The 27,608-nt window shown below is 39.6% G+C and overlaps 1 protein-coding gene across 1 annotated transcript; it reads left to right on the plus strand.

Annotated features, from left to right (window-relative positions):
- Positions 1 to 27,578, plus strand: LOC115052570 (testis-expressed protein 2-like). The gene is made up of 13 exons (XM_029516788.1): positions 1 to 962; positions 1,443 to 1,534; positions 15,134 to 16,706; positions 17,837 to 18,037; positions 18,389 to 18,704; positions 18,907 to 19,145; positions 19,383 to 19,544; positions 20,095 to 20,194; positions 23,893 to 24,019; positions 24,886 to 24,999; positions 25,188 to 25,397; positions 25,768 to 25,888; positions 26,466 to 27,578. The coding sequence occupies exons 3-13, from the start codon at positions 15,159 to 15,161 to the stop codon at positions 26,613 to 26,615; spliced, it is 3,288 nt and encodes a 1,095-aa protein (XP_029372648.1). The 5' UTR covers positions 1 to 962; positions 1,443 to 1,534; positions 15,134 to 15,158; the 3' UTR covers positions 26,616 to 27,578.
- The last annotated feature ends 30 nt before the right edge of the window (positions 27,579 to 27,608 follow it).

Below are 27,608 nucleotides of genomic sequence, written 5' to 3' on the forward strand. Positions count from 1 at the left end.
GATCACTTTGATTACACCATATTGCACAGAGCATCCTTTATGGAGCTAATAATGTGGTGTGTGAACTGTAGTAGGAGCCAAACAGAAGTCATTGTTCATAAAAATTTAAATACAAACTGAGCAAATGATTTATGGACTCTACCAAAGTGAACACATTTTGCATCAGCTATGCAAGGTGGTGATAAAACGTTTGTGTCGTCACTGAAACATCATGAATATGTCAAGTGTAATGTCACAGAGTGCCTATAAGCAGCTTACCATTTTTGCCACAGGTTGAAGGGAGTTGTCTTTTACTAACACTAGATGGCAGCTCTAACATTAACATCCCTGTTTAAATGGGAGGGTTCATTTTTTGTACAGAACATGCTGAATTTTTTCCAACTGCAGAAAGCCACACAGTGTGATGCTAATTTTTATACCAACCCAGATCAGCACATCATGATTCATTCAATGTTAAGTATTCTCCTCCACTATGACACTAATTAACATTTCTACGAGAAAGACGATAGAAAATGCTGTTTCTTCGTTTTGCGATGCACCTACCTTGAATTTTAAAATCTAAATTTCGACGTTTGAGCCTTGTTTTTATCGCTGTTGTTCTTTAATAACTGGCGACAACATTGTTGGAACTTATTTGCATTTTACAGTTTACTTTCTCACCTTTGCCTCATCTGCGCCAGGCCTGCTCAGTTGCTGCACGGAACAATCGATCGCCGACCCTCGTCCTCCCAAAGAGCTGGGCGTGCGCCCTGCCGTTCGGTTTCGATTGGTTTGGCTTTGGTTCGGAGTCCAACGGTTTTTTTCTTTGAGGAACTGAGTGCAGTCAGTCGGTTGTCAACAGGCTGAGCGACCGACGGGGGGAAACAACTCGGTACGTCGAGCTGATAAGACGAGCAAAGCCTCCCAGGGAGTCCAGCTTTGTTCGGAGGGGTCACGGCGAATATGAAAGTGTCGGTCACACGGTAAGCTACGGTTGACCTGCTTCTTTTTTGAGAAAGTCTACGAGTTTGGTGAGACAAACCCCGTCCACCACAATGTTACACATTTATTCTGTTGCCAGCTAATCACTCTGCTTTTACGGGACGTTTAATGGAAGTAAATATTACGTGACGTTGTCAGCGAATAAAGGCCGAAAAGTGCTTCAGCCAATGCTGTCAGCTTGTTGTGTTACCTCCATCATAAAACAGACTGGTTTCAGCGCCCGTTGACATTAGAACTTGTCAAGTCTCTGTTCAAACCGTGCTAGCATGTGTATTAGCCAATACAACTCTACAACAACACTCATGTGTTAACGTCCACTGGAAAAGCTTTTTGTTGTTTGCCAATTTTTAAGTTTCATCCACAGCCCATGGGCTCAGTGCGCTCATTTTGTATGAGAAGAAATGATTGTGACTGTACATGTGTAATGATGTAACATTTCTCTTTGTGATGATATTTCTCAGAAGCCCCCTGAGCATCACGGACATGTGAAACTTGACTCTTCAGAAGGCAAATGTAAGTCCCAGGCTGGATTGAATGGCACAGAGGATACAAGGTAAGCACTCTGCCAGTAAATTTGAACTCATTATTGATCCGTCTCCCGAGCTGCAAATGACCTGAGTGGAGGCAAAGTCCAGAGAGAGGGAAGGGAGAGGGATGGGCAAGTACAGTTCAGAAGAATATGGATCAGTGTGGAAAGATTCAAAAACATGAAGACAACCTTTGCAGACTTTCCTGTCCTTATTCCCAAATTGGATATATGCGAAGGGGCAGAGGGGACGCAGCAAAATACTGTAATTGAAAGGTCTGACATTTTTACTGATAATCTATGGTGATGTTGGTCCATGAAATTGAAGTTGTTATAGGCTGATCGGCAGTCAAGTAACCTGGCATCCCCTGACTGTCGAGCTTGTACAAACACCACACACATGACAGCCTTGAGAAAGTTCATAGGCTTGTTTTGTCTTTAAACATCTTCAATTTTTTTCCACCTGGAGCGTGGGCCCACACATGCCCTAAGCAATCGAGTGAAGGCGAGTGTGTATGGTTAAAGTCAATAGCAGGAAGGAGTTTTATGGGTTTCTGTGCACACAATCACCTCAAGGTATATTTTAAATGTTAAAACACTTGCTAATCAATATTGATAAGCATGTTGGCCACCTATTTTACCATGCTTACCTCTGCCAATGGTCTCTGTAGTTTTCTTTTTTCCTGTCATGTAACTTTTGCTCTCAGAGTGTTTCGATTCCTTAATTTTTATGTTTTGTAGCCTTGCCCAGAAAAATTTGCAGATAGCCATCACTGCAGAACTGCCAATGATTTATTCTGGGGTTTACACACAAGCCTGGGATAAAAAGTGATTGAGGAATTTTATAAAACTAAGGTGAAACAGTTTGGCCTAATGTTTGGAATCTTTGAAAACATTTTCAAGAACTATTATTATTGTGATTTATATAAAGATATAGATTATTTTGCTGCATGAGTCAAAGTATTCAGAGAAGGAAATACAACAACAGCAAGTTTAGAGAGTATGGCGAATTGTCCTAAATGTGTTACTCAGATATCACGACTTGGTTTAATTTTTGTGTACAAAGACATAAAAAACCTGTTCTGGAAGTCACTGTCATGTTAAAACAGAAACTACTTGTTAGTAGCATCATTTTGTTGTTAAATGATAGAGGATAAATGTCAGGTTCACCTGACATCTGTCACAGATAAGACCCAGCAGTGGCATTCTCAGTGTGCTTGGGTGCCATGTTAGAGAGGCTGTGTGAGTCAGGAAGCTGTCATTTTGTTTGAGAAAGGAAAAAAAAAAAGTGCCTCGCACCTGTGTCAGAATCATACTTTTGTGCACTTTGCCCTGTGCTGGATGTCAGCTTAAAGAATATGACTGAAATTTACATTAGGCACATTGCTGAATGTGCCTAATTCATCACCACTGAAAGACTCATTAGTGTGAGGGTGAGTTGAGGGTGTTGTAGTTGTCATTGCTTTGAGACCAATCATTTTTGTCTGTCATTGTGCAAGGTAGAAAGCCAGGTAGTATCAAAGCTTTTTATCATTCCACATATGTTACTGTAACACAATAAGTCATATTCAGCTCACACTATGAGACAAGGAACCTGTGCTGCTTATCATTCTCTGTAGGAATTGGCCGACACCCTGTTGACTGTGCACCTGTTCATAGCTTTGACTCATTTTGTGGCCTCCAAGTTCTCACCAGGTCTAATCTATTTTAATACAACCAAAATTTTCCTTTTTTTGGTTCAGGCGGGGTTGTGGCTCAGACCATCTGCAATGCTGACAGTTCAACAGGTCTTTAACCAATAAAGATATAAAACAAAGTGATCATATTGATTATTGATGATTATACAACATTCATACTTCATGTATGACTAGTTAAGCTTCAATTTCTGCTTGTGGGAGCTTAGTATGTGCAATATTAGCATGCGTGCATTGTTTACAATTGTAAACAATTAAATAGTATTAAAAATAATTACGATATAAAAATTTAGAGAAAAGTTGCAGCTTACAGACAGCATTCAAACTGAAAGTGAGTTTTGCATTACTCTGTGGAGAGGGGAGTAATTGTTGCTGCCGCTCTGGGTTAGAAACTAGTTCTCAGTCTGTTGGTTCTGGTTTTTATTGTTCTGAACCTTTTGCCTGATGGCAGAGGTGTGTATGCCATGAACTTTTTTTTTAAATCCTATTGTCATAAATTGAGTCCAGTCTTGGGTGCTCTATTCCCACAGTACGCTGCTCCAACTTTACCACCCGCTTCAGGTCGTCCTTTTCCACAACAGTGAAGCTGGCATAATAGATAGAGGCACAATTAGTCAGGATGGAGTCAATTGTACTCCTATAAAAGCTCACCAGCAGCTTCTGGGGGAGTTTGGCCTGCTTCAGGTTCATAGGAATAAGAGTCTTTGTCGGGCTTTCTTCACAAGCTGAGAAGTGTTGGCAGCCTATATCAGGTGTTTGGACATGGTGACCCCAAGAAATTTCAGGGTTTCCACCACCTCAGCAGTTTCTCCCTGAATGTGGAGTGGAGATTGTTCCCTGACCTTTGACCATTTGAAGTCAATGACTAGTTCCTTCATCTTTGACTTATTGAGGACCAGGTCATTGTCCTTGCACCACACAATCATGTGGTCCACTTCCTGTGTGTACTCAGTCTTGTCCGTGTTCAATGTTTGGACAACAACTGTGGTGTCATCCGCAAATTTTATTGTGTGGTTTTACAGACAGATTGGGGAGCAGTCATATGGGAAGAGTATTGGCCCAGTGAGGACGTCTTCAGTCCATGCACACTTGTGAGGAGCTGATGCCCAAGGTGTTAAATTTGCAGGCCAGCTTGTGAGGAATGGCTGTTTTAAAGGCTGAATGAAGTCCGCAAAAAGCATCCTCACATAGCTTTTCATGCATTTCATGACTATTTGTGTCAGTGCTACAAGCTGGTAGTCTTTCAGACACTTAGCAGCCATTTTTTTGGTTACAGGGATGATGGTAGATGATTTGAAAAGAGTAGGAATGGCAGTGCATTGTAGAGACAGGTTGAACAGGTCAGTCAGTACCTCAGTAACCTGATCAGCACGCACTTTTAATACCTGACCAGGTATGCCACTTGGGCCAACTGCTTTGTGGATGTTGTGGTGATGGTGTTGTTGGAGGATGGGTGTGGAGTTGTCAGCTGCTTGACATATTTTGCAATCTTTACAACAATGCTTAGACAAACCTATTTTCTCATGAGCATGTCCACTTGTGAAGGTAACATAAGGCACTTTCGCACCACCAGTTCTAGGGTCTCATTTGATAGGAACTACAAACGTTCTAGGGTCTTTCATCTGTGCATATGCATTTGTGAGTCCGAAATACAACCACAAAACAGTGAAGTATAACTATGAAACAAAGCATGTGCATTCGTGAAAAGCCCTGCAAGAGTTCATTCATGGGCAGCATGGCGGTGTAGTGGTTAGTGCTGTCGCTCCACAATAAGAAGGTTGCAGGTTGAGATCCTGGTCTGGGTCTATAATGAAATAATGAAATCTGCCATTCAGTGTTTCCACCTTGCCTCCCCCCTGAACTCACTCTGTATCCATGCAGATGCCAGAATAAAGCCATCAGTGTTGTTGCCGACAGACAGCTCCCTTGACTGTCCCCACCAAAGAATTAATGACCATTATTGAGACATCAGAAGAATGTATCTGCCTGCCAACCAGCAGCAGTTAGAAGGCTGTTTCAGGTGCTGTCTCCACAGTGCACTGACAGCACCATTCATTTCATTGCCGTCATAATAATCCATTGTTACTAGAGGAGAGAGACAGGGATGAGGTGGGAGGTGGGAAAATGCATAAATATAGCTTGTCTATAAATATCTGGCTCCTTCCTTGACATTCACAAAGTTACAGTGTGTTGGCAAGCAGTATTACATGTGGGAGCAAAAAATGCCATAGGAGAGGGAAAAAAGATATCTGAGCATCTGCGCATTCATTTTCAGTTTTAAATTGAACCCTGAGGAATAGTGCAGCTGTCTTTTACAAGATTAAAGCCACTTTTTTTTCCATCCACCATGATCTGCAGATTAGTCAAAAGCACAATGATATAAGACCATTTCAATCTTTCTTGAGCTGCCCTCACTCTTGGTAACAATGTAGTCTTTGTCATTACAGTTTGGCTGTGACATACAGTACAGGCCAAAAGTTTGGACACACTTTCCTATTCATTTGAATGAGAAGGTGTGTCCAAACTTTTGGCCTGTACTGTACTTTCTCTGGTTCTTCTGACTCTGTCCAACTATGATAATATTACATGCATAAACACTGCAAAGTTGGCTAGGAAGGCTAAATTATAACAACTGATTATTTTCAAGCATAGATCTGAGGAATTTTCACGGTAAAAGGAACAAATTATTTTCATTAACACTGGGATTTCAACACTGAGATTTTTTTTAATGGCATGTTCCCTGTCATCGGTGTTTCCCTTGTGTGCGTCTGTTGTTCCGGTACAATGTTGACTGGTATGAAAAATGAACTTGTTCCAGATGTGACAGATTGCTGATGTAGAGATGACTGTCATTTGAAAAGGCAAAACCCATAGCTTCAGTCGCACAGATGAAAAACTCCTCCTTAATTCTGCTCTGAGACAATCAAATAAACCATAGTGCTGTATAACATTGTTTGTTTTTCATTTTGTGTTTGTGGGCATGAATTTATATAGAATGATGATATTAGGCATGGACTGAAAATATTTGGGGAAAATAGAGGAGTATTTGTGGAAGCAGAGGAGGATGTTGCAATTTTGATTGCTGTGCCATTGGCATTAAATGGCCATTAAAAACATGTAAACATGCATAAGAAAGATCCAGGGGAGCTGCTGTCTTTCTTAGAAATCAACCATAACTAAACCAAGCAGTGGGTCAAGGCCTTATGAAAGGAACTCTGGTTTGTCTTGATAGACCGTCTGCAAAACATGATTCCATGGATGACGATCTTAACTCATCTTTCATTGTCCCTTGTTTTGCACATGTGATGAGCTGCTACAAGGTTTTCTTAAGAGTAACTGAAGGGGTAACTAGCTATACAACAAAAGCTGTTTATAGTGCTATTCAAAAGAAAAATCTAAATTTCTAAATTCTAAAATGATTAGAACACACATTTTGAGGTTGACTAACTTATTGTTGTCTGTAAAGAGTGAAAGAGTTCCTCCCAAAATAATGGGGGCTTGCTGATGAGGTTAAGCAGTTAAGCGAGGAGTTCATTTTTTTATCACACAAGATACCTGGGTCCCTGAAGCAACATGGTTTGAGATGGGCTGAACTGAGTATGAGCTGTATTCAGAAACACAAGACTTCTTTATCTTCCTTATAAGTGAAAGCAAGTGGTAGTGTACCGTGTTATTTGTGTCACAATGGCATGGGTTTGGGTTAGGGCCAACTGTTACACTTTGCCTTACTGTCTTTCTCCCTCTCTGTCTGTTTCCTAATACAGGATTCTGTTTTCTCTCATTGTCTTGCTGTGACTCTTGTCACATGCTCTTGCACAAGCTAATGTGTTCTTCATCCACAACTGCTGAGCCACTGCAGGCAATAAGGAAGGAAGCCTTTCTGATGATAATTTGAAAACAAATGTTAAGTATTCCAAATCTGTTACAACTGTGTCAGTATATTAAGGCCAGGGAAAGTGAAAAGTATTTAATTATGCAGTTAGGAGAACAATAGTAATACTCTGGGGGCAATAAACTCAAACTCCAATACTAAAGTTGAAAATTCATGAAAAAGTTGTGCATGATCTAATTCTAATATGCTTTACCTTAGAATCACAGAATTACAATACAATACAGTCATTAGAAGTGTATGCCATATCTTTTTTTATTCTATCTATTCTATTCTTAGGAAACTGGGTGTATAGATTTGTTTGATTTAAAATATTACACAGATGGTTTTATTAGTGGTGTTTGGAAGGATCACAAGATTTCAGCAAATCTAAACACACATTTAAACAAGGTCTAAATGTGTGTTTAGAATAAATGTAAACATTCATTCAGACAGTGTCTCTCATTCTCACACTACATTACTTAATTCAAATCTTATCTTGACCGAACCTTGTATTGCCTAAGAAATTTTAGAGATGTTGTATTTTTGTCATTCACTGCACATTCATTTAGTAGTTTCAATGAGCCCAAGTATGATGAGATTTATTCATACTTTTGCAACTATAAAATTTCTAAGAAAGCAGCAATAGAAGAGCCCTGAGATTGTTTGATTCTGGGTATAAGATACCACCACTTTGTATTTTAACTCTGTGTCTCCTAAATAAAAGTGGTACCTATTGGTGACTTTCAAAGTCAATAACATGATCATATTTTGTCTGTACACTGTGTTGTTTATCCTATTTCAGTGGCAAAGTGTCCTCTACTTTGCTGTGAACGAGTAGATACCCACAAAGATCTCACTACCTAACATTTCAGTCTCTACCTGTTTTACAAGTTCGTCAGCATAGTTCTTGCATAGTTTCAGGTCTCTTGAGTCACTGTTGTTTATTTGTCCCAGAACCTGAAATCAGAAAGGATGCTCTGTAAGACATTCATCTGTTTACCACAGCCTCTTAGTCAAACACAAATGGGCTCTCATGCACCTCAGTCTCAGCTAATTCAGTTAGCTATATTGACCACTGCTGTAATACTCTGCCTACTCATCTTCTCTGTATATATTTCTACAGTAACAATGACTGAGGGCGTGTGAGTGTATAAATAACTTGACAGTATTTTGAAAAGGAATGTTGTGCTTAATCATCCAGTTAAACAGATGAAGTAGCAGTGTTACCAAAATGAGAGAACAGGTTGCATGCAGGTTGTTCTCCAGAAATATGCTTAGTCATGTTTCTTTGTTATTTCTCCCACTCTGACTGTTACTCTGTAATAACAACCCCAAACAACAGGGCAGGTGATTTTTGTGACGTTATCTGTAAATTGCCTCTGGGGCTGTTAACAAGATCGGCTGGGGGTATTGATGAGAGTGCTCAGTTGTGTGACACTTTGTAAGTCATTAGGTAAATTGTCAGTGTAAACAGACAGAAAGCCATTACTGCTCCAAACAGGAATAACAGGCAGGAAGGTAGGACTTCTAATCCCTTCCTAGGCAACCTGGCTAATGTATAGTGGTCTGGGATTTGATCAGGCCTTTTGCTGAGAATGTATTTTTTTACAGTCTTTCTTCTGTTTAGTGTAGTTTCTGTCCCTTTGTGAGTATCTTATTAATGCCACTTGCCATCTCAAATGGCAGTGTATGACATTTGAGACATTCTGGAGCGCTAGGATGGTGGTGGTGTATTGGCAGAAAGCATGACTAGGATGATTTGCAAAAATGCTGTGCTGGAATAGGTCTGGTTATTTGCAAATTGTTAACAATAGTTGTTAATAATCATTGAATTATTAATGGGTCATCTTTTGGTGTCAGGGAGCAATAACTCTCAAATAGCAAATAGAGTTTTGCATGTCAATGAATCTGAGCAGTGACTGAATTGTGACCACAAAGAGTTGCAGTATAAGTCATAATTTCAGTTAAAATGTTTGAGCTAGGTGAAATCTGAGAGTGTGGGATTTTGGCTTTCTTTTAAGTGCCATATGTTTGTGCTGGTAATGTACTTTTTGAAAATAATGCATAAAAAATGTAAATTGAAATCCACAAAAGCAGGTCACAAGGCCTTGTGTCATACATACACTACCAGTCAAAGGTTGGGACACACTTTCTCATTCAAATGAATAGGAAAGTGTGTCCAAACTTTTGACTGGTAGTGTATGTTGCACGGTTTTGGACATCTCTTCCTCACAAGTCTTCATGGAGTTGTGCTTGACAGTAAACAAGTGATAGAAGTTCTTCTCTGAGGATATAAAACAAAAGCTTTAGAAAGAAGATGGAATCCTGCATAGCAACCTTTTCCCTTCTCTTCACAGATTTACTGCTTTTAGGTCCTGTTCAATTCTACCATTGGAACAGTGTGGGCAAAGCCCACAAATACACTGGTGAACACTCTGATATAACAAAATCATAAGCTCTAAAGCTGCAGTGGTTAAGCTCAAATCACCCTTGTAGATCTCAACCATTGGTTTGTGGAATGCTGTTTTGAAGCCTACAGTGTGTAATTTAGCTGTTGTCATCTAAGTTTTGGAAAAAAAAAAAAAAAAAGATATATATATATATATATATATATATGGAGGTGAGGAGTGAGGGTGGGTCTGACCTGCTCTTTGTTCTGTCCTAATCAGGCAGGTTGACGTGTGGTGCAGTCTGTCAATCACTCAGTAGCAATGCCCCCAATACATACTTTGCATTGTGGTCTATCTTCATTTAAATGGATCTATGGTTTAAAAAAGTAACATCGTGTTGACTTGAACAAGACTTTAAAATAACTCATAAACCAATCAGAACAGCACAATAAATCAAATGAGAAATAAGGTAATTTTCACATAGAATTCAATAAAAATAGACATCTTTTTGCCACCTGTGGAGTTGTCTCTATCTATGTCTACGATACAGCCTTGCCTTTGACTCAGTCAGTTTTTTGAATGTTATTGTTTTAGATTTGTGTTTAGTAAATATAGCAGTCTTTGCTGGACATTTTTGACAATAAAACAGATGTAGGGCACTGACACAAGACCAGCTGTCTGAGAAGCACAAAGCTACACTGGCCCAAATGCGTCACAAGGAAAAGGTTAAGTGTTTGAGGGACACAGGACACAATTCAATGAGTGACACAGTAGGCAGAACAACTCCTTGACAGTCATGTCCATGGTTTCACTTGGCTGACAGCTGGAACAGCTATGATTAAGTGGGAGCATGAGGTCCTGGAGGAGGGGGTCCTACTGTGGAACAATAAGTCATGCTATTTGGAGAACTCAAAGTTTCTTGGTTGCCATGATAATATTTGTTCTCTCTTCGTAAATGTTGTAAATTCATGTTTCTTCTTTTGTTGGAGTCAGTTTTGCTTATCTTCAAGGGATTTAGCTACTTTTGCTCTAGTTTGGAATCTCCCTCATGTCCTATTGTGACACTGGGAAATCTTAAATTGGATGTGGACTGGTCAATGAGGGAGAAAAGAGAATGGGGTCATGTAGTTAAGAAAAAAGTAGCACAAGGCACATGTCTTGTTGTGACACTGATTGTGGCTGAAGTTCAACAAACAAATTATCTGCATTCTTGTTGAACCTTCAGTAGTTTGTAAAATAAGTAATAGGCATTAAATAGCTAGAGATGGGGGGATATTTAATATTGAGCATATTTTCATTTTCTCCTTTTCTATGACTAATGTCATTTTTTTGCTGTGTATTAATCGTGACTTGATTTCTGCTTGGTACTTCTCAAGGTTCCATGTGGAGTTAGTAGTACTTTGGAACTGTAACATACTATGTGCAGAGATGATACTCGCAGTGTCTGTTCATGCATATTTTTTAAAATGCCTTGCACATGCAAATGATTCAGGCCTATATGAAAGATTAAATAAAAAAAATAAAATAAAATAAAAAAAAGTGCAACCATTGTCTTCTCCTATGGCCAGCAAGTTCTTTTCAGTTAAATTGATCAAAGCATTAAATAGCTAAATATAGCCACTCTGTGTGAATACTCTGTTCACTGGTGTCTTCAGTATATGTAATAGCTCTCTAAGTCTTCTCATTACCAATGTGTGCTGCTTGATACATAAGAGGGACCTGTGAATGTCCCTAATGAGTGCAAGACATGAGGGTTAATGAGGCTGGCTCATTTCTGTAATTAGCTTCATTAGCATTAATAGAAGGGAATCATTTTGCACTGTCCTCTGTCCATGTCCATGGCTATTAGACACAGAGGAAAAAATTTTTTTAGGGTTGTGGGTGTCGCAATCCTTTCAACAAGTAACAGTCTGCTTCCTTTGTGGTGTTTACCATCCTGTATCCAAATATAATGAATCAAAATTTTATAAATAATACAGACGCGAATGAGGCTCAGTGAAATAAACCAGACAACATTCTACATCCAATGAACACAGGTTTTTTTTTTTTTTTGTCACTGTTTATATAAACACACTTTTGGACAGCCATGTAGATGCACACACCTAGTGTCCAGCACTACTTGTTTATTTCATTGCCATAGAGTTGAACTCGGAGACAGAATGAGCTTTCACAGCACTTACACAAACGCATACATACCTCACCATATTATCACTAATCCTAATGTGCTATTGCCAAATCCTACTGGGTACTATGAGTTTGTATGTTTTGCAAGTATTGAATTATTGTCCAACTGGTGAGCCAGTAGAATAGCCCCATTGTGCTGCTGCTGAGCAAGGACTGGCTAGCTGGGGACAGAGGTGGCTGGCAGACGGCCTGGCTGGGCTTTGGTCACTTGTGACCCATGTGACAATGAGTAGCCAAATTGAATCTGTATTTGAGTGAGCCAGCATGACCTCAAGTCACTTTCCAGACAAGGCACGAGGACATCAGTGCCAAATATCAACAAAACATCACCATAATCGGTTTTCGGTCACTAACATTATGATCACACAAATTCTTTCTTTTGCCCAGATTAAAAAAAGTTATGTATCTACTTTTTTATTTTTATTTACAACATCAACTTTGGTTACTTGGCAACAAAAGTTTTATTTTTATGGTGCTTTTCTGCAGCTCAAAGTATTAATCTATCCATTTTTGGGTGTCCCATCATATAGTTGGATCCTTTTCTTTGTCACTTACAAAATATGCCCGACATTGTAGTCAGTTGATCACACAGAATGCTTCAGGTATTATTAGCATGATTACACAATATCACACATTTATCTTGACTTTGGCTGATCTGTGTTGTCTCTGGACAATTGTTTTCTGCACCTGTTTTTCAGTGCAATTTTAAATATATGCATAACTATGTAATGAAGTTATAATTGTCTGACTTTGGGAATACTGCTGCAGGGGTTTGAATGCTTGTCAGCAAAGGTTTAAAGCAGGACTCACAGCCACAAGACAACTTCGTTTCACCTGATAAATTTTTTCTCAGCCCAATATGCAAGAGGTAGTGCTACTACATGTGCAGTGTTCTCATTACCCATGTAAAGTCCTGTCCAGATGTCACTAATGTCCAGTCCAGGGTTTGTTTTCACAAGGCAGCTGCATATTTCATTCACCCAGCTACCTTATTAGTCTTGGTTCTGGCTATCTTTGTTTATGAATGTTCCACAGTGGGATTTTGCTTTATATTTGAGTGCAGTTTGTAGTCGGTATTTGCAGTTTAACCTATAATCTTTCCAGTCGGCAAGTGGGATTGGGGTGTTGTCTGTGTTTTTTTTTTCAGTTGGACTTATGATGCCTGATAACTGCTGAAGTCTGATGTAACCTGGTTGAGCAATAGATCACTGCTTTTCAAAACAACCACATGGTCACACGTGCACATACATAGTCAATCATTTTCTCTATAAATAGTAATGTATTGTCATCAAAGCTTTTCTATCTCCATGTTTGTAATTTGAACATTTTCATTCTTTTGAAATAAAAAATTCTCATTTTGGGGGCAGTACAGGTGATGAACTTCATCCATGGATCATGGTGTTGAATGTCAATAAAGCAAGAGCCTTTACTGGGAAGGCTAAGGTTAACACAGCCTCCTAGATCAGAGCCTCTCCCTCAACCACTGGGATTTGCTGTTGCAGTGAAAGGGGTGTGCTCCATACTGGCTTCTCACTGGGGAACGCAACTGCCTCTGTGTAACTTTGCCCCCCCCCCCCCCCCCCCCCCCCCCCCCCCTTCCCTTCTTTTTTTTTTCTTCCACTTCATGATGGAGTAGGATGTTGATTTTGACACACTGTGAGTAGTAATAGTTGCTGTACTTTGCTGCTTAACAGAGGACAGATACTGTGATACCACAGCCATTCTCAGTTCTGCTCTGTATATAAATGACTGATCAGATGACTTCTTTAACCATCAGCTGACAGGGTTTCATCATTTCTGTGGATTACTGGCAATAATTGTCTTTCCTGCAATACACTGACAGTCTTTTGATAGAAAGAGAGAGAGAGAGAGAGAGAGAGAGGGAGGGAGGGAGGGAGGGCTGAGATTTAAAACTGACAGTAGGACAAAGCCTTTGTGGTATGAGACACTGGCTGCCCCTTAACAGTTTTTTCCCTGAAAGATAGGTTTGTGATTTAAAAAAAAAAAAAAAAAAAAAAAGTAGTAATCAAAATTGAGAGCTTTTTGTAGATTTTCATAACCTAAAATTGTAACCAAAACTGGTTAGTTGCCAATTGTACACCTGACTATTACATATAAAATAAAAAGTCTATCAGGTCAAATAAATAATCTAATTTTGGCCTTCAAAGGTGTTTATTGATTATTCTCTGGTCTCTCAAAGCTATAACTTTTTTTTTTTTTTCATTAAAATATCACATCATACATCAACAGTGTTTGTAGTTTAAACAAAGCATGTTTTTTACATATCGGAAGAACATTAAGTTGTGGGAGAGTACAGTCAATGTTGCACTCATAAAAACTGGAGTAATATTTGATGAATAGCTTTATCTGTAAAATGTCGATAGCCAGAATTATATTTTGGGACAAAGGACATCCTAAATTGCCCTGTTTTACCCAACCAACCGAGAAATAGTTATTGTCATATTTGGTCACATTTCTCGTATTTGCGTTGCACCAGGTTTTAGCTTCAAACAATGTTTTACCTATGTTCCAATCAACAACTCAACTTTAGTCAGTGATCCCATATTGCAGGTGGCAAGTGACTGGAGATCAACCACTATGGGTTTTCTATAACCAATGCTGATGCCGATGTTTAGAGGTCATTGTCAGCCGATGGCTGATATGTGCCCGATGTTGCCTGATTTTTAGGGCCGATATCTAGAAATTTTCCACTTTATTTGCATGCTAAAATGTCACACTAATGAGTGGATGCACAACATTTCTGAACTCAGCATCATCATTTATTTAACACTGACTTGAACAATAAAGTTAAACAAGCAAATAAATAAACTATGAATTAGTATTAGTAAAAGTATTAAATATATAAAAACAGGTAATATAAAAAAAAAAACTGTCAATCATTTACATAAAAGTTTTAGCGCATTTACCAAGCAGAATTTTTCAAGTTTGTTGGACTTAAATATACACTTAAATAAAATAAATACAACTTTATAAATAAAAATCTATTAAACAAGAAAATATGAACTATATAAAAAATAAATAATTTTAGTGCTGCAAACACACAAGCAACCAGCAGCACTTCTGTTTGGTTTAATGAAAATGTATATGACACTTGACACAGAACATCTAAAGTGCATTCTAACTTTTCTGCATTCTGCACCACACCAATAACACGGGGCTGCCCATGGATGTGCCTGACTTTAAATTGCCGTCACTAAACATGGATATTGGAAGATGCAGATTTTTTAAAAATGGCAAATATGACCTCTACAAGTGACCTAGACCTAGCACATTCATTCACTATGTTCTGCACATGTGCCATATTGTGATGGTCAAAAGTCCACTCTGTGGACACTATTTAAAAAAAAAAAAATCTCTACAATAAACAGCAGCAAATCCTTAAGAAGCACGGACCATTTGTCTTCTCACTTGAAATGTTATTTTTCTGTTGATTACTTAATCACCTGTCCCTCTCTTGTCCTCACAGACTGTGACTGAGTGGGAGTGCTGCAATGACCAGCCACCATCCTCGCCATGCAGAGAGCGCTCACACCACAGACAAACAACCGCCTTCCGTGGCCCCCAAGCTTCATGTGCAGCGATCACTTTCAAAGGAGACAGTCACCATTCACTTCTCAGCATTTGGGAAAGATGAAGAGGAGGAGGAAGAAGAGTTGTATGATCCAACAATTTCCACTATCTCACACATTCAGACTGAATCAAATATTGCAACAGCCTTAGAGGCAAGTGAGGAAATGTTCGAAGGGATGCCATTGCACCCTGCAGCCAAGGTTACTGTCATTCCAGAATCATCTGCACTTTCTCCCGTTTCTAGAGATCACACTAACAGTCCTCTCACACAAACACTGTCATCACGTATTGCTGAGCAGAAGGGTTCAGCTTCCAGTTCCTCTCCTACTAAATCTTGGAGCTTTCCCTCAACTGACAAACCTTTTTTAAGTTTGGTGAAGCCCCTTTCCTCTGACGCCGAGTCTCGTGATGGGGTCTCTTCTGTTCCTGCTCCGACAGTGAGGCACAGGCATCTCATGAAGAGTCTTGTCAAATCCCTCTCTTCAGACACATCCCAAGACTCATCTTCCTCTTCCTCCACACCCTACCGTCTTCCAGAATCCCGCCTGAACCTGCAACTCTTCAAACAACTAAAACAGGGCCGGACATCATCTGCTAATATCTCATCAACTGTTGACTCTAAAACAGCCCCATCCTCTCCATTAACATCACTGGACAACCGCAGCTTCTTCAAAGTCTCAGATGTTGAGGCAAGAATTGAGGACACCAAGCGCCGTTTTTCTGAAGTCATCTCCGAACCATTCCAGCTGCTGAGTAAAATCATGGATGAAAAGGGCAGTAGCTTAGTTAGCAGCAGCATTTATCGACCAAAGGTCCTCTCTGTCAGTGCCTCTGAGCTCACAAACATTACCTCTGTCAATGGTCAACTGGAGAGCAATAACAACTACTGTATCAAGGAGGAAGAAGGAGGTGACTTGGAGGCTGACAGCCCCAACAGTAGGGCCTCTGGTCCGTCCCAATCACCGCTTCCCTCCACTTTTGATACCGAGGGCCCTAACAGATCATCTTCACTGCCCATGTCATTGGACAAGTGCTCCATGTCTGCTCTTGCCAAACAGGAGGATGAAGACTTCTGCATCCTGTACAGTGATGAATTTATAACTTGTACTGACACAGAACGTGGTGTTAATAGAACAGATGACACTGGAACTGGAAGTCAAACCAAAGTGCCACTAAGTTGTAGTACTGAACCATGCAGTGAAGATGAGTCTGAAAGTATTAAGCAGGTATCTAGTGTTCCATACTATACTCTCACCATCCTCACTGTACTGGTCTATGGGTATTTTGTATTGCCTCTGCCCAGTTACATTGGAGGAATGCTGCTTGGGATTGGGCTTGGATTCCTTTTAGCCACTGGTGCTGTGTGGCTGACAGGGCCGAAACCATCAGGTGGTTTCAGGCATTCCAGACATAGCAGGAAGATGATGAATCTGACCAAGTTGGACATTAAGGAACCTGAACTCTATAAGGTCAGCAACTCCTTTGTTATCATTTGTTTTTTTTCTGTGATTTATTATCTCTTTGAAATCGTTCTGGCTGATTACTTACTGGACTTCTACAAGTTGATAGCATAAAGCTTAATCACCAATTTGAAGTGTTTTAAATATTAACCATTTCCCTATTGCTCTGTCTCACACAGTGGTTACATTTTAGATTTATAAAAAAGAACCCCCTGCATATTTTTAAACACAGTTAATGCTGTGAGGGTTACATCTTCATTTTTATTAAACAGGATAAATAAATACATACAAAACAAATTAAATCAAATAATATTGAATCAATATATTTTGTGTAGTATATACGTGGGGTACAAGTCACTGGGCTGGTACATGCAGACAAATACCTATTTATACTCACAGTTGACCCAATCAGCGCAATAGATATTAACATAGAGAATATTTTGAATCTGTGTGTGTATGTATATGTATATGTGTGTGTGTGTGTGTATATATATATATATATATATATATATATATATATATACACCTCACCCTTTACCTATATATATATATATATATATATAAATATATAATTATTATTTTTTATTTTTTTTTATTTGATAAATATCATTCCTGCACTGTGTATAGCTGGATCTGTGTTTCGAAGAAAGCCATGAAAGTTCAAAAGTGTACTTCCTTGTCAGTTTTCACTTTTAAGTGACAAAGCAGCAGAAAAGTGAGAAGTTGATCATCAATATAGTCATGTGCACTTGAAATCTCACAGCAAAAAACAAAAGACAAGAAACTGTTTATGGCTTCACTTAATGAAAGACAGTGAGTACAAGATGCTTTGTTATCAATGTGAAGTTCATAGAAAGAGGTAAATAACCTTTTCTGTCACCGTAGAAGCATGTTAACATGGGTGACAACACAACGTGAGCGATTACAGTTACTGTTTACAGTGTCCTCATTTTCCAGGCATCAAGTCAGATCTCTGTTTTCAAGTGATCAAAAGTGTTTCTCTCTTCAAACACTCAAAAGTCGACACAGTACATAAAAACTGAGTGTTCAAAGACAGAATTGTCTATTTTTGAATATTGCAGACATCAAATCTTGAAATGTTATCAGCATTATGTAAAACAGTTATGTATTCTTTCCAGGGCTGGATGAATGAGATATCAAACTATGACCCAGAGACATACCATGCCACATTAACACACTCCGTGTATGTCCGGTTGGAGGGTGCCATCATCCGTCTGTCTAAGCCCAACCACAACATTGCCCGCCGTGCTGCACACAATGAACCAAAACCCGATGTCAACTACATCAGTCAGAAAATCTATGACCTCACCAACTGTAGAGTATGTAATTACATTCATTTTCTGCCCTTGACCTGTTAATATACAACTATTTACATCAGTGCAGCTCTGAGGTTTTTATAGAAATGTGTCCCTTACCTGTCTGTAACTTTAGTGTTCAATGTTAGCACAATAATTCCGAATATTTGAGTCCGCGTACAATTCAATATTTAATGAATGAACTGTATGCTTTGCACCAAATAGTGACATTTTAACATGGATGTTAATGGAAAAAGCATATAAAGCATATAAAGCATATAAAACTCACCCATTATTTTTGATTTGTTTGTAAAAATTAATTTGGAATTTGGTGGAGACTTATGAAAACCAACTATCATTCAAATCTTCCCTCAGGTATATCTAATCCCTCAGAACCTGGCCAGAAAGCGTGTATGGAACAAAAAATATCCTATCTGTATCGAGCTTGGCCAACAGGATGATTTTATGTCAAAGGCCGAGAGTGACAGGTATGAAAGCTGCGAGGCCAAGGAGAGGGGAGAGGCAAGTGGAGGAGCGCAGGAGCGAGTGGTTTCATCCAGCAGAGACCTCACCCTTTACCTATTTGGAAGGACTGGGAGGGAGAAGGAGGAGTGGTTCCAGCGGTTTCTTTCAGCTTCCAGGCTCAAGGCAGATTTAAAGAAAACTTTCAGTGCTGTTGGAAGTAAGAGTGGTGAGGAAAACCAATGTTTGTGTCCTTAAGATATTCTTTTTCTGCATTTGTCGTGAGCTTTGTGCAGAGATATTGTGTAGAATCAAGATAGAAAAGTAGGAACTTTCAAACCTAAGTTTGGTAATTGTGGAAACAATGAAAATTGTGAGTGTAGCACCTAATTCCTCACCCTTTTTGCTGTTAATTTCACTGTGCCCCACAGCTCTGAGCTCTCACAGTCGAAGCAGCAGCCGAGGCAGTCTGGACGAGGCACTAGTATCTCCGCCCAGATCAAAGGACTTTACATTCCCCTTGACAGCAGCAGGCAGTGCCAAAACCAAAGCTTTGCTAGACTACAGTGTCTACATGGCCACTTTGCTGCCTGAGCAGGTGACAGTCAGTCCTGCAGCTGCCAGCCCTGTTCTCCAGAGTCCTCAAAGCAGCCCTGGAGTTGACAAGAAGGTAGCAAAAATTCTTGCATCTCTTCTATTTTACAAAATGGCTAACTTGTCTCATTTGCAATTTTAAGTCAATGTGTTATTATGAAAAAAAGGTAGCTAGTGTTTTTGCACATCCTTGTAAAGATACAGTCAGAGAGGTGGGATAAGTTGTTTTGTTTGAAAACTATACAGAATTTGATTCATATTGTTGTTGTTTTTTTTTTTTTTTAATGTTTTGTGACCTGTGCTATGTCTTTAGCTCCAGAATGCATCTGCAGCTCAAGTGCAGCCCAGAGGGGAGGAGGAGGCTGTTGCCTGGTTGAATGCTGCTGTTGGGCGGGTCTTTTGGGACTTTCTGGGTGAGCCTTACTGGGCTGAACTAGTCTCCAAGAAGATTCAGATGAAGCTCAGTAAGATACGGGTAAGTTGAACCAGACCCATGGGAACCTCTTCCTTTAGTTTAAATGTTTGTAAGGAGTAAAATTTGAGTTACACTCAGTTTCATGTTATAAGATGTACACACATACCATTCAGACAGAGAAAATAAGCTTTTTAAATGTTAGTGTGTATCTATCTGCAGTTCGTAAGGCCAAGCAAAGGAAGAGAGACAGACCAACTCATCCTTAATTTTTGTCTTTATCCCTCTGTTTCTGCCTGATCCTGCCTCTTAGGCAAGAATACTTTTGCTTTGTCCAGTAATGTGTTTTGGTTGCTGTAATCGTTCACCCTGGTATATAGTCTTAAAGGTACAGTGGTGAAAAAGCACTGCACAGTATACGAGGGACCAAGATAAAGAGAGCTTATAGTATGTCATGATTAAGGGCGTGTCATCCATGCTTAAGTGTGTACAGCAGGCTTCTATTATTATTGCTTTTTCACTTTGGTTCTATCATATTCATATTCTGCAGATTAATTATTCATGTATAGTGAGCTCAGCTTAGTTGTATGCTTGTCTCTTTTTTTTTCTCCAGTTGCCTTACTTCATGAATGAGCTAACCCTGACAGAACTGGACATGGGCTCAGCCACTCCCAAAATCCTTGGGGCGTCCAAACCTTCAATTGACTACCGAGGTGAGATAGAAATCAATTTTAAACAGCAATGCTTGTTCATCTTCTACTGCTTATCCATTTCCGGATCGCGATGGGTGCTGGAGCCAATCCCAGCTCGCTCTGGGTGAGGGCGGGGTAAACCCTGGACAGGTCACCAGTTCATCACAGGGCCAAAACACAGAAACACACAGAGACCAACAACCATTCACACTCAGACCTGCAGACAATTTAGAGTCACCAGTTAACACAAATGTGATGTCTTTGGACGGTGGGAGGAAACCCACGCAGGCACAGGGAGAACATGTAAACTCCAAACAGAAAGGCCCCAGACTGGGAACTGAACCCATGACATTGATGTTGTGGGTCAACAGTGCTAACCACTACGCAGCAACATACGCACAGTAAAATACACCCACATAAGCCTCAATTTTTTATGCAAGATTTGCTGAGCATGGAAATGTTCCTCATTATGATTGATAGGACTTCTCCTCTTCCTTTCACCAGTCAGTTAGTCATATCCACAGAGACAGAAATAAACAGTGTGACACAGTTATCTACCAGAATACATTTTCCCATGGAGCTTCCTCATTTTAAGTCGTTACTGTGTCAGCTTTCCCCAATAAATTAGTTGCAGGTCATTAAGTACATATGCGCGTATGCTATCAGATACACATTCATACTACAAAAAGAACGAGCTATAAAACAGGCTTGAAAATTCATATAATAAAAAAAAATTAAAAAAAAGCTAAGCTAAAGCTATGATATGAATCAGTAGTATAAAATGCAGCCCACTGAATTTAACGACATGTTGTCTCACAACTGCACACTACTCCAGTCGTTCTCTAGCAGCGCTCTAACTATTAAGGTCCCAATACTGAGGCTCAGTCTGTGTGGCTTTGACACTACCAGTCAAAAATTTGGACACACTTTCCCATTCATTTGAATTAGAAAGTGTGTCCAATCTTTTGACTGGTAGTGTACATCTAAAGACAAGCAGCAATGGTGAGCTGTCCTAGCTCCTCTCAGAAAACAGCACTGCCAAGACTCACATGAGATACTGCCAACAACCAAACAAAATGCTCGATGATAATGTACAATCAATGCAGCAGTAGAAATGGCTGCAAACATAACATATGTCCCCAATAATTGGGTAATAGTTTGGAACCTATATCCAATAAGAACAACATTATTGATCAAAAAGAGCACTAGACATCATTTTTAAAGCGATCCCTGTATGTCCATTCAGACATATATCAGCACTGAGCTCTCTATCTCCTTGTACCTTGTTGCTTTTCTTATCCTCTTCTCTAGTCCTGTGACAGATGCGTCTCCTCATCTGTTTCAAATGTACATTTTCCTACTCTCTTCCTAGTTTTCTCTTCCTTTCACATTCTGTCATATCATCTTCCTTTTTGTGACCTTTCGTTGGAGTACCTCTCTTCTTGCCTACTCTCCTATGACTCACTGCCTCATTTTTATCACTGCAGCCTCACATAACCCTGTAACGAGAGAAGGAATTGATTGCATCTTCAACTGAGATGCCCATAACATTTCTCTTGGATCAGTTCCAGGCCAAAGTCATCCCAGTAGCCACTTTGAACACAATCAGTGTGCATGGAACACAGTTTTGTTGAAATGTCATGGCTTTAATTGAGCTTGCATTTAATATGAATTTTTTCATGGTTCAGACAATTTGCCAACTGTGAGTCTCAAACAATGAGTGCCTCAGTTTAAAATCTATTTCTTGGAAGTGAGAGGCAGTGGGAAGAGGGCGAGGGTGCATACTCCAAACAAAAGCCCAGGCTGAAGATAACTGATTATGCATCTGTTTTCCACAGCTTAGAAGGGGAATATTCCCATCCTCTTTTCTTTCTGTTTCCATGATCAATATTCTTCTTATTCGTAATTAGAAAACTTCCAGTGGAAGTGGTCAGTTTAGTTACCCCTTCTGACCTCTCCCGTGGCTTTATCTTCCATGCATTTCAAGTTCTCACCATGCTCCTTGCTGAAACAAACATGCTCTGTACAGAGGATCAATGAACCTCTATGACTGTGTGTGCACACTTCACACACAGTCGTAGTTGGACTGCCCATGTCTGTCTCTACCAGCCAACTCTGTGATGCATGTCCTGGACACAAGGTCACCAACCAATTATTTTCCAAATGCAAATCTTCCCCCATCATATACAGAATGTTATTACACTGTAATGTCACTTGTAGGAAGCATACAAACCATCACCCTGCATATGTGAAATAGTTTCTTAGCTAGATGTGTGACACACTCTTTACTCTTTGCCATTTAGCTTCACCCCAATTAAGGAAGCACTGCCCCAATCCCACAGTTTGTACTGAGGCGCTTCACTTCTCTCCCCAAACTTAAAAAGCACAGTCTCCTGCATAAATCCCTGACCCCACCAGACAATGTCCTATTATTCAGTACGTCTCTCAGGACAGACTGGTGAAACAAGGCCCACTGGGCTAAGCAGACCCAGCGTGTGCACTCTGCCCCGTCTCTCTGATTGCCTGTCTATTTTTACTTTGTGCTTCCTCAAACCTCCTCCGACTTTCTAACCTTCTGTACTTTCTTACTATATCTTTTTTTCCCTCCATCTGAATGCTATTCTCTATGATGCACTAAACTCATTGCATTACTACGACATTTAGCACTCTCAACAGGTGTTAAGGCAACACACTTCAAATGTCACACATTTCATGGACTCATGAACTGTATACATGTAGTGTGGGTTTTTTTTTTTTTTTGGAAGCGCTTAATGGCTGTAACTCTCTCCCATGTCTGTCCTCCAGCATTTGGCAGTCCTGACTGCCTCCCAGTGGTGTACAGAGAGACCACACTCTTTATGTGTTTATGTTGATTTGTTACTCTTTGTGTACGCTAACACACAAGATTAGTGTTGTAAAGAGGGAAAAATAAAAGCAAATCAGAAAACATAGCCAAGCTTCCGACTGAGCTTTTTGGTAGTTTGTCTAATCCAGATTAGAGCAGGTATATCACAGCAGAGGTAAAGGGAGTAGAGGGAGAGCCCTGTTTATACATGTATTCCCTCCTGCTGATACCACACAAGGGCTGGAAGAGGAAGATTGTACCCTCTCCAACTGTTTTTCCTATGTTCAAAAAGACATTGAGGCCTTTTCTCTTTTTTTTTTTTTTTTCTCATCCCTTCGTCTGCTTTTTTGTCGTGTCTTTCACATCTAAGCAGGAATTTAAAAAATGTGTTTGGGTCCCAGTTTTTGTGACATGCCAGGGGAAGAAGGTGAGATGAGGGAAATCAAAGGAAAATGAAGAGCGTATGCAGTGAGGGTGACTGTGGCCTGAAGTGCCTCTGTGTGTCATCTTAATTCACATCACTATCCCCTCAGGTATAAATGGACAATAAAATGATTCTCTCAAGTGGTCAAATACACAACCCTTCCCTTCCCGCCTCTGCTGAAAACTGAGGGGCAATATCTAATGATTACAATAATAAGAATTTTCTTCTCATCTCTTAGCACTATAATATCTCACAACATTATTTACTGTTCTTAAAACAATAACATTGCTATCTATTTAAGATGAGATAATAAAGATTTGCATCAAGTAGCTTTTGAGTTGTGTTGCCTCTGAAGAATTTATATCATACCCCAAGCAGAAACTGAACATTTCCACTTTTCTAATTTTCATCTCAAATGAGCATTTTAACCCACTGTTTTGCTTCCCTCAGGTCTCTGGTTTGACCTGGAGATTTCCTACAGTGGCTCCTTCCTGATGACCCTGGAGACTAAGATGAACCTGATTCGCCTGGGCAAAGAGGGAGAAAGCCTCCGCTTAGGGGAATTTGGCAAAGATGGGTGAGGCAGTGAAGCTCCATCATAGTAATGCCTCATGCATGATACATGTCTGTCAGAAGAGTCACTTTTTTCCCTTCTACTTGACTTTAAAAAATATAGTTGTCTTAGTTGTCTGTCTGCCACCTCACTTGTCTCACTCCATGTTTTATAGCTTCTGTCAGTTATATGTCTTTTGTATCTGCTCCTTTCTTTTCATTGCTCCCTCTCTGCCTTCTGGATTCTGCCTTAATGCTGGATATTACCTGGTGAGTCCTGCTTGATTTTCACCAACTCACTTTTCTTCAACTCCAATTTTCATCAGAGCTTCATGTAATTATTTATTTATTTCTTCTTGAGGTTTTCTTCTTCTTCTTCTTTTTGGCTCTTTTCATCTACTAAATCCATTCCCAGCAATGAAGACAATGAACATGATGTTATTATGTGCAAAGGTAAATACAGTGGAAATGAAGCAGAGCCAGTATCTCTCCTGATACTAATGCCATTGAATCAGTATTCGCAGATACCGACTTAGTATAGTTATTTAATTTTCAGAACTTATACTGAATATTGAATCAATGTATCCATTAAATACAGTGTGTGTACAGCATCTACCCCTGAGGCCTAGAGTGCTGTTAGGTGATTAGGAAGTTTAGTTCCAGTTTCACAGCAAACATCTGAGAGTTGAAAGGCTGAGACCTTCATGTTTTTAAAGTCTTACATATGCTCTGTTGATTAAGTACAGTCGAATTCAATTCATTTAAGAGCAATGAAACAGTCTCACCATTATGCGCTTGTATTCGTGCATGCTTGTTGACTTGTGAATGCATGTATGTATGTATGTCTGTTAGCTTGCACTAAAGCCATACGGTTCTTTCATGTGTTTCCAGATACAGGCCACGGACTTATTGCCTGGCTGATAGTGATGAAGAGTCATCCAGTGCAGGCTCTTCAGATGAGGAAGACTCTTCAGACGTCTCAAATGACTCTGCTGGAGCAGAAGGGTGAGAATCAGTTTCTATATATTCTTCGTGTCACCAGCCATCTAGTCCATAATCACAGTCTTTGATTATATGTTTTTCATGTAAAAGGGTAGCATGAAGTGCAGACAAATGGAGTAAATCGTTTCTTAAGCATCATATTATCATAATATGATTTGTATGCAATTTTAATGCTAACCATCTGAATGCAGTTTTGTTGGAGGCCACAAACCAAGCAAGATCATGCGCTTTGTGGATAAAATCACCAAGTCCAAATACTTCCAGAAGGCCACAGAGACGGAGTTCATCAAAAAGAAGATGGAGGAAGTGTCCAACACCCCGCTCCTGCTCACTGTAGAGTTGCAAGAACTCCAGGGAACACTTGCCGTCAACATTCCCCCTCCACCCACTGACAGGATATGGTACTTGTACTTCTAATGATAGGAAAGGTCTTCAGTTGACCCTTAATTGGCCAATTTCCTCTCTCATGTTAACAGTAACAAAGTTAGAAGACACTTTAATACATGATGTATAACTCGTGTGAAACACACACACACACACACACACACACACACACTGGGGATTTCTCTGCTCACAGCAATTAAAACACATTCTGCATTGAAACCAATGTTTCACTGAGCCACAATGGATTTAACACTCAACATAGCTTTGTTCAGTGCATCACTGCCATCTGCTGGTATCTAGATGTACACTGCACTGCTTTTGCCGGTTCAATTGTCCTGCTGTTAAAAGAGAAACACACTTGATGATGTTGATTATCTTCTGTTGCAGGTATGGTTTTAGGACACCACCTCATCTGGAACTGAAGGCAAGACCAAAACTGGGAGAAAGAGAAGTCACTCTGGCTCATGTTACAGATTGGATCGAGAAAAAACTGGACCAGGAATTCCAGGTGCTGAGAGACAATACATTTGACTTGTGCTCACAAGATGCAGAGTTTCTAGGCTACATTCACACTACATGTTTTAGTTTAATTAGTTTGAGTTTTTATCATTGATTTATTCATGTTTGGCTTATATACTGAGTGTTCAAGCTGGCCAAACAGCTTGAACACTCAGTAGTAACACAACAGGCAGAAACTGAAATTTCTGAATCAATGACATAGTCAACCATCCCACACTCTGTGATTGGTTCTTATCAGCTTTAACCCCCCTTAGTGGAGATATACAATGAATTAAATGAAAATGAATAAATTAGTGATCTCATCTGTCCAGTCACAGTTTTTATTTTAGTAAAAATCTGAATGTGAGCGTAGCTTTGTGGGGATGTAAGTTACATTCCAGTCAGGATAAACTAATATTGTAAACACATTCTTTGCACAGATTTATAACACTTTTTAACCTCAACTTCGCTGTTAGAGGATCTCTTTTAGGGCTTTAAATTTGTTTTGCATTTGTCAAAAACAGTAAATATTTTTTGACAACTCACCCCCCCTCCTCCCCACATGTCTTTTTTTTTTCCCGCAATAGAAAGTTCTCGTAATGCCAAACATGGACGACGTGTGGCTGACTATCATGCATTCTGCCATGGACCCACGCACAGCCAGTGGGCCATTCGCTGCTCCTGCAGTGGACCCAGAACCTTCCCCTTCAGAGAAGGACAGCTCCAGCCAGCCATGAAGGATGTTTACAGTATTTCCTCGAGCTTGTGAAGCCTTAGAGTGAGAACAGGAGCCAAAGTTAATGGGTCACACACTAATGTAATACAAACACATTCCTGGAGCGAGTGGGCCTCGCTTAACATAGAAGAGGATTTTTAAGAAGTAAGGTAGAGTTGACCAAACAGTAAATGCAAACTGTTGCTTGCTGCTCTTTTCAGTAGTATTCATGGTGCCAGAGGAAAAAGAGATTTGTCTTTGAAGGATTTATAATATGTGAAGAGAGTCATGTTTGGCTCATTTTTGGGTTTGGTTTAAGCTAATAAATGGGGATACATGTGTATATGTGTGTGTGTATGTGTATATATGTATATATATGTGTGTGTGTATATATGTATATATGTGTATGTATATATATATATATATATATATATATATATATATATATATATATATATATATATAATATACACACACACACATACACATACATGTATGAACATTGATTTGGAGCATTCACCAGATACCTTAAAGCCTGCAGAGGGCAAGTCTCTGCTAAGGCTTCAGAGTGACAAAGCACATTAACCCCCCTTATTGTAGAACTACAGCAAGTGCCGTTTTGAAGTATAATAGTGTGTAGAACTTAAAGTTGTCTCAGAGTGATGATCAGTCGGACGAGTTGCTGTTTCATTGTTAAGAATTAAGAAGAAGTGAATTTGAAAAAGTCAGATATTTGATGTTATTTTGATTTACCATAAAACCTTTAAATGGTTTCTTGAGGTGTTAACTAACAGTATTTATTTGTGCTGTGACCACACTCTCAATGCCGTATTCATTTGCCAAAACTCTCTCTATGCCAATGCTGCAGTCATCCATGTCTCTGTGGAAATATTGCTTCACAGCAAAATGCATTGTGTAGGAAAAAAAAAATCATTCACTGTGTAAATTCCATATTAATGAAAAATACACAAACACAATAAGTACGGTAATAAAAACACTACACAGGCTTTAGTAT

This window comes from Echeneis naucrates, chromosome 1 (assembly GCF_900963305.1).
Source record: "Echeneis naucrates chromosome 1, fEcheNa1.1, whole genome shotgun sequence".
NCBI lineage: Eukaryota > Metazoa > Chordata > Actinopteri > Carangiformes > Echeneidae > Echeneis > Echeneis naucrates.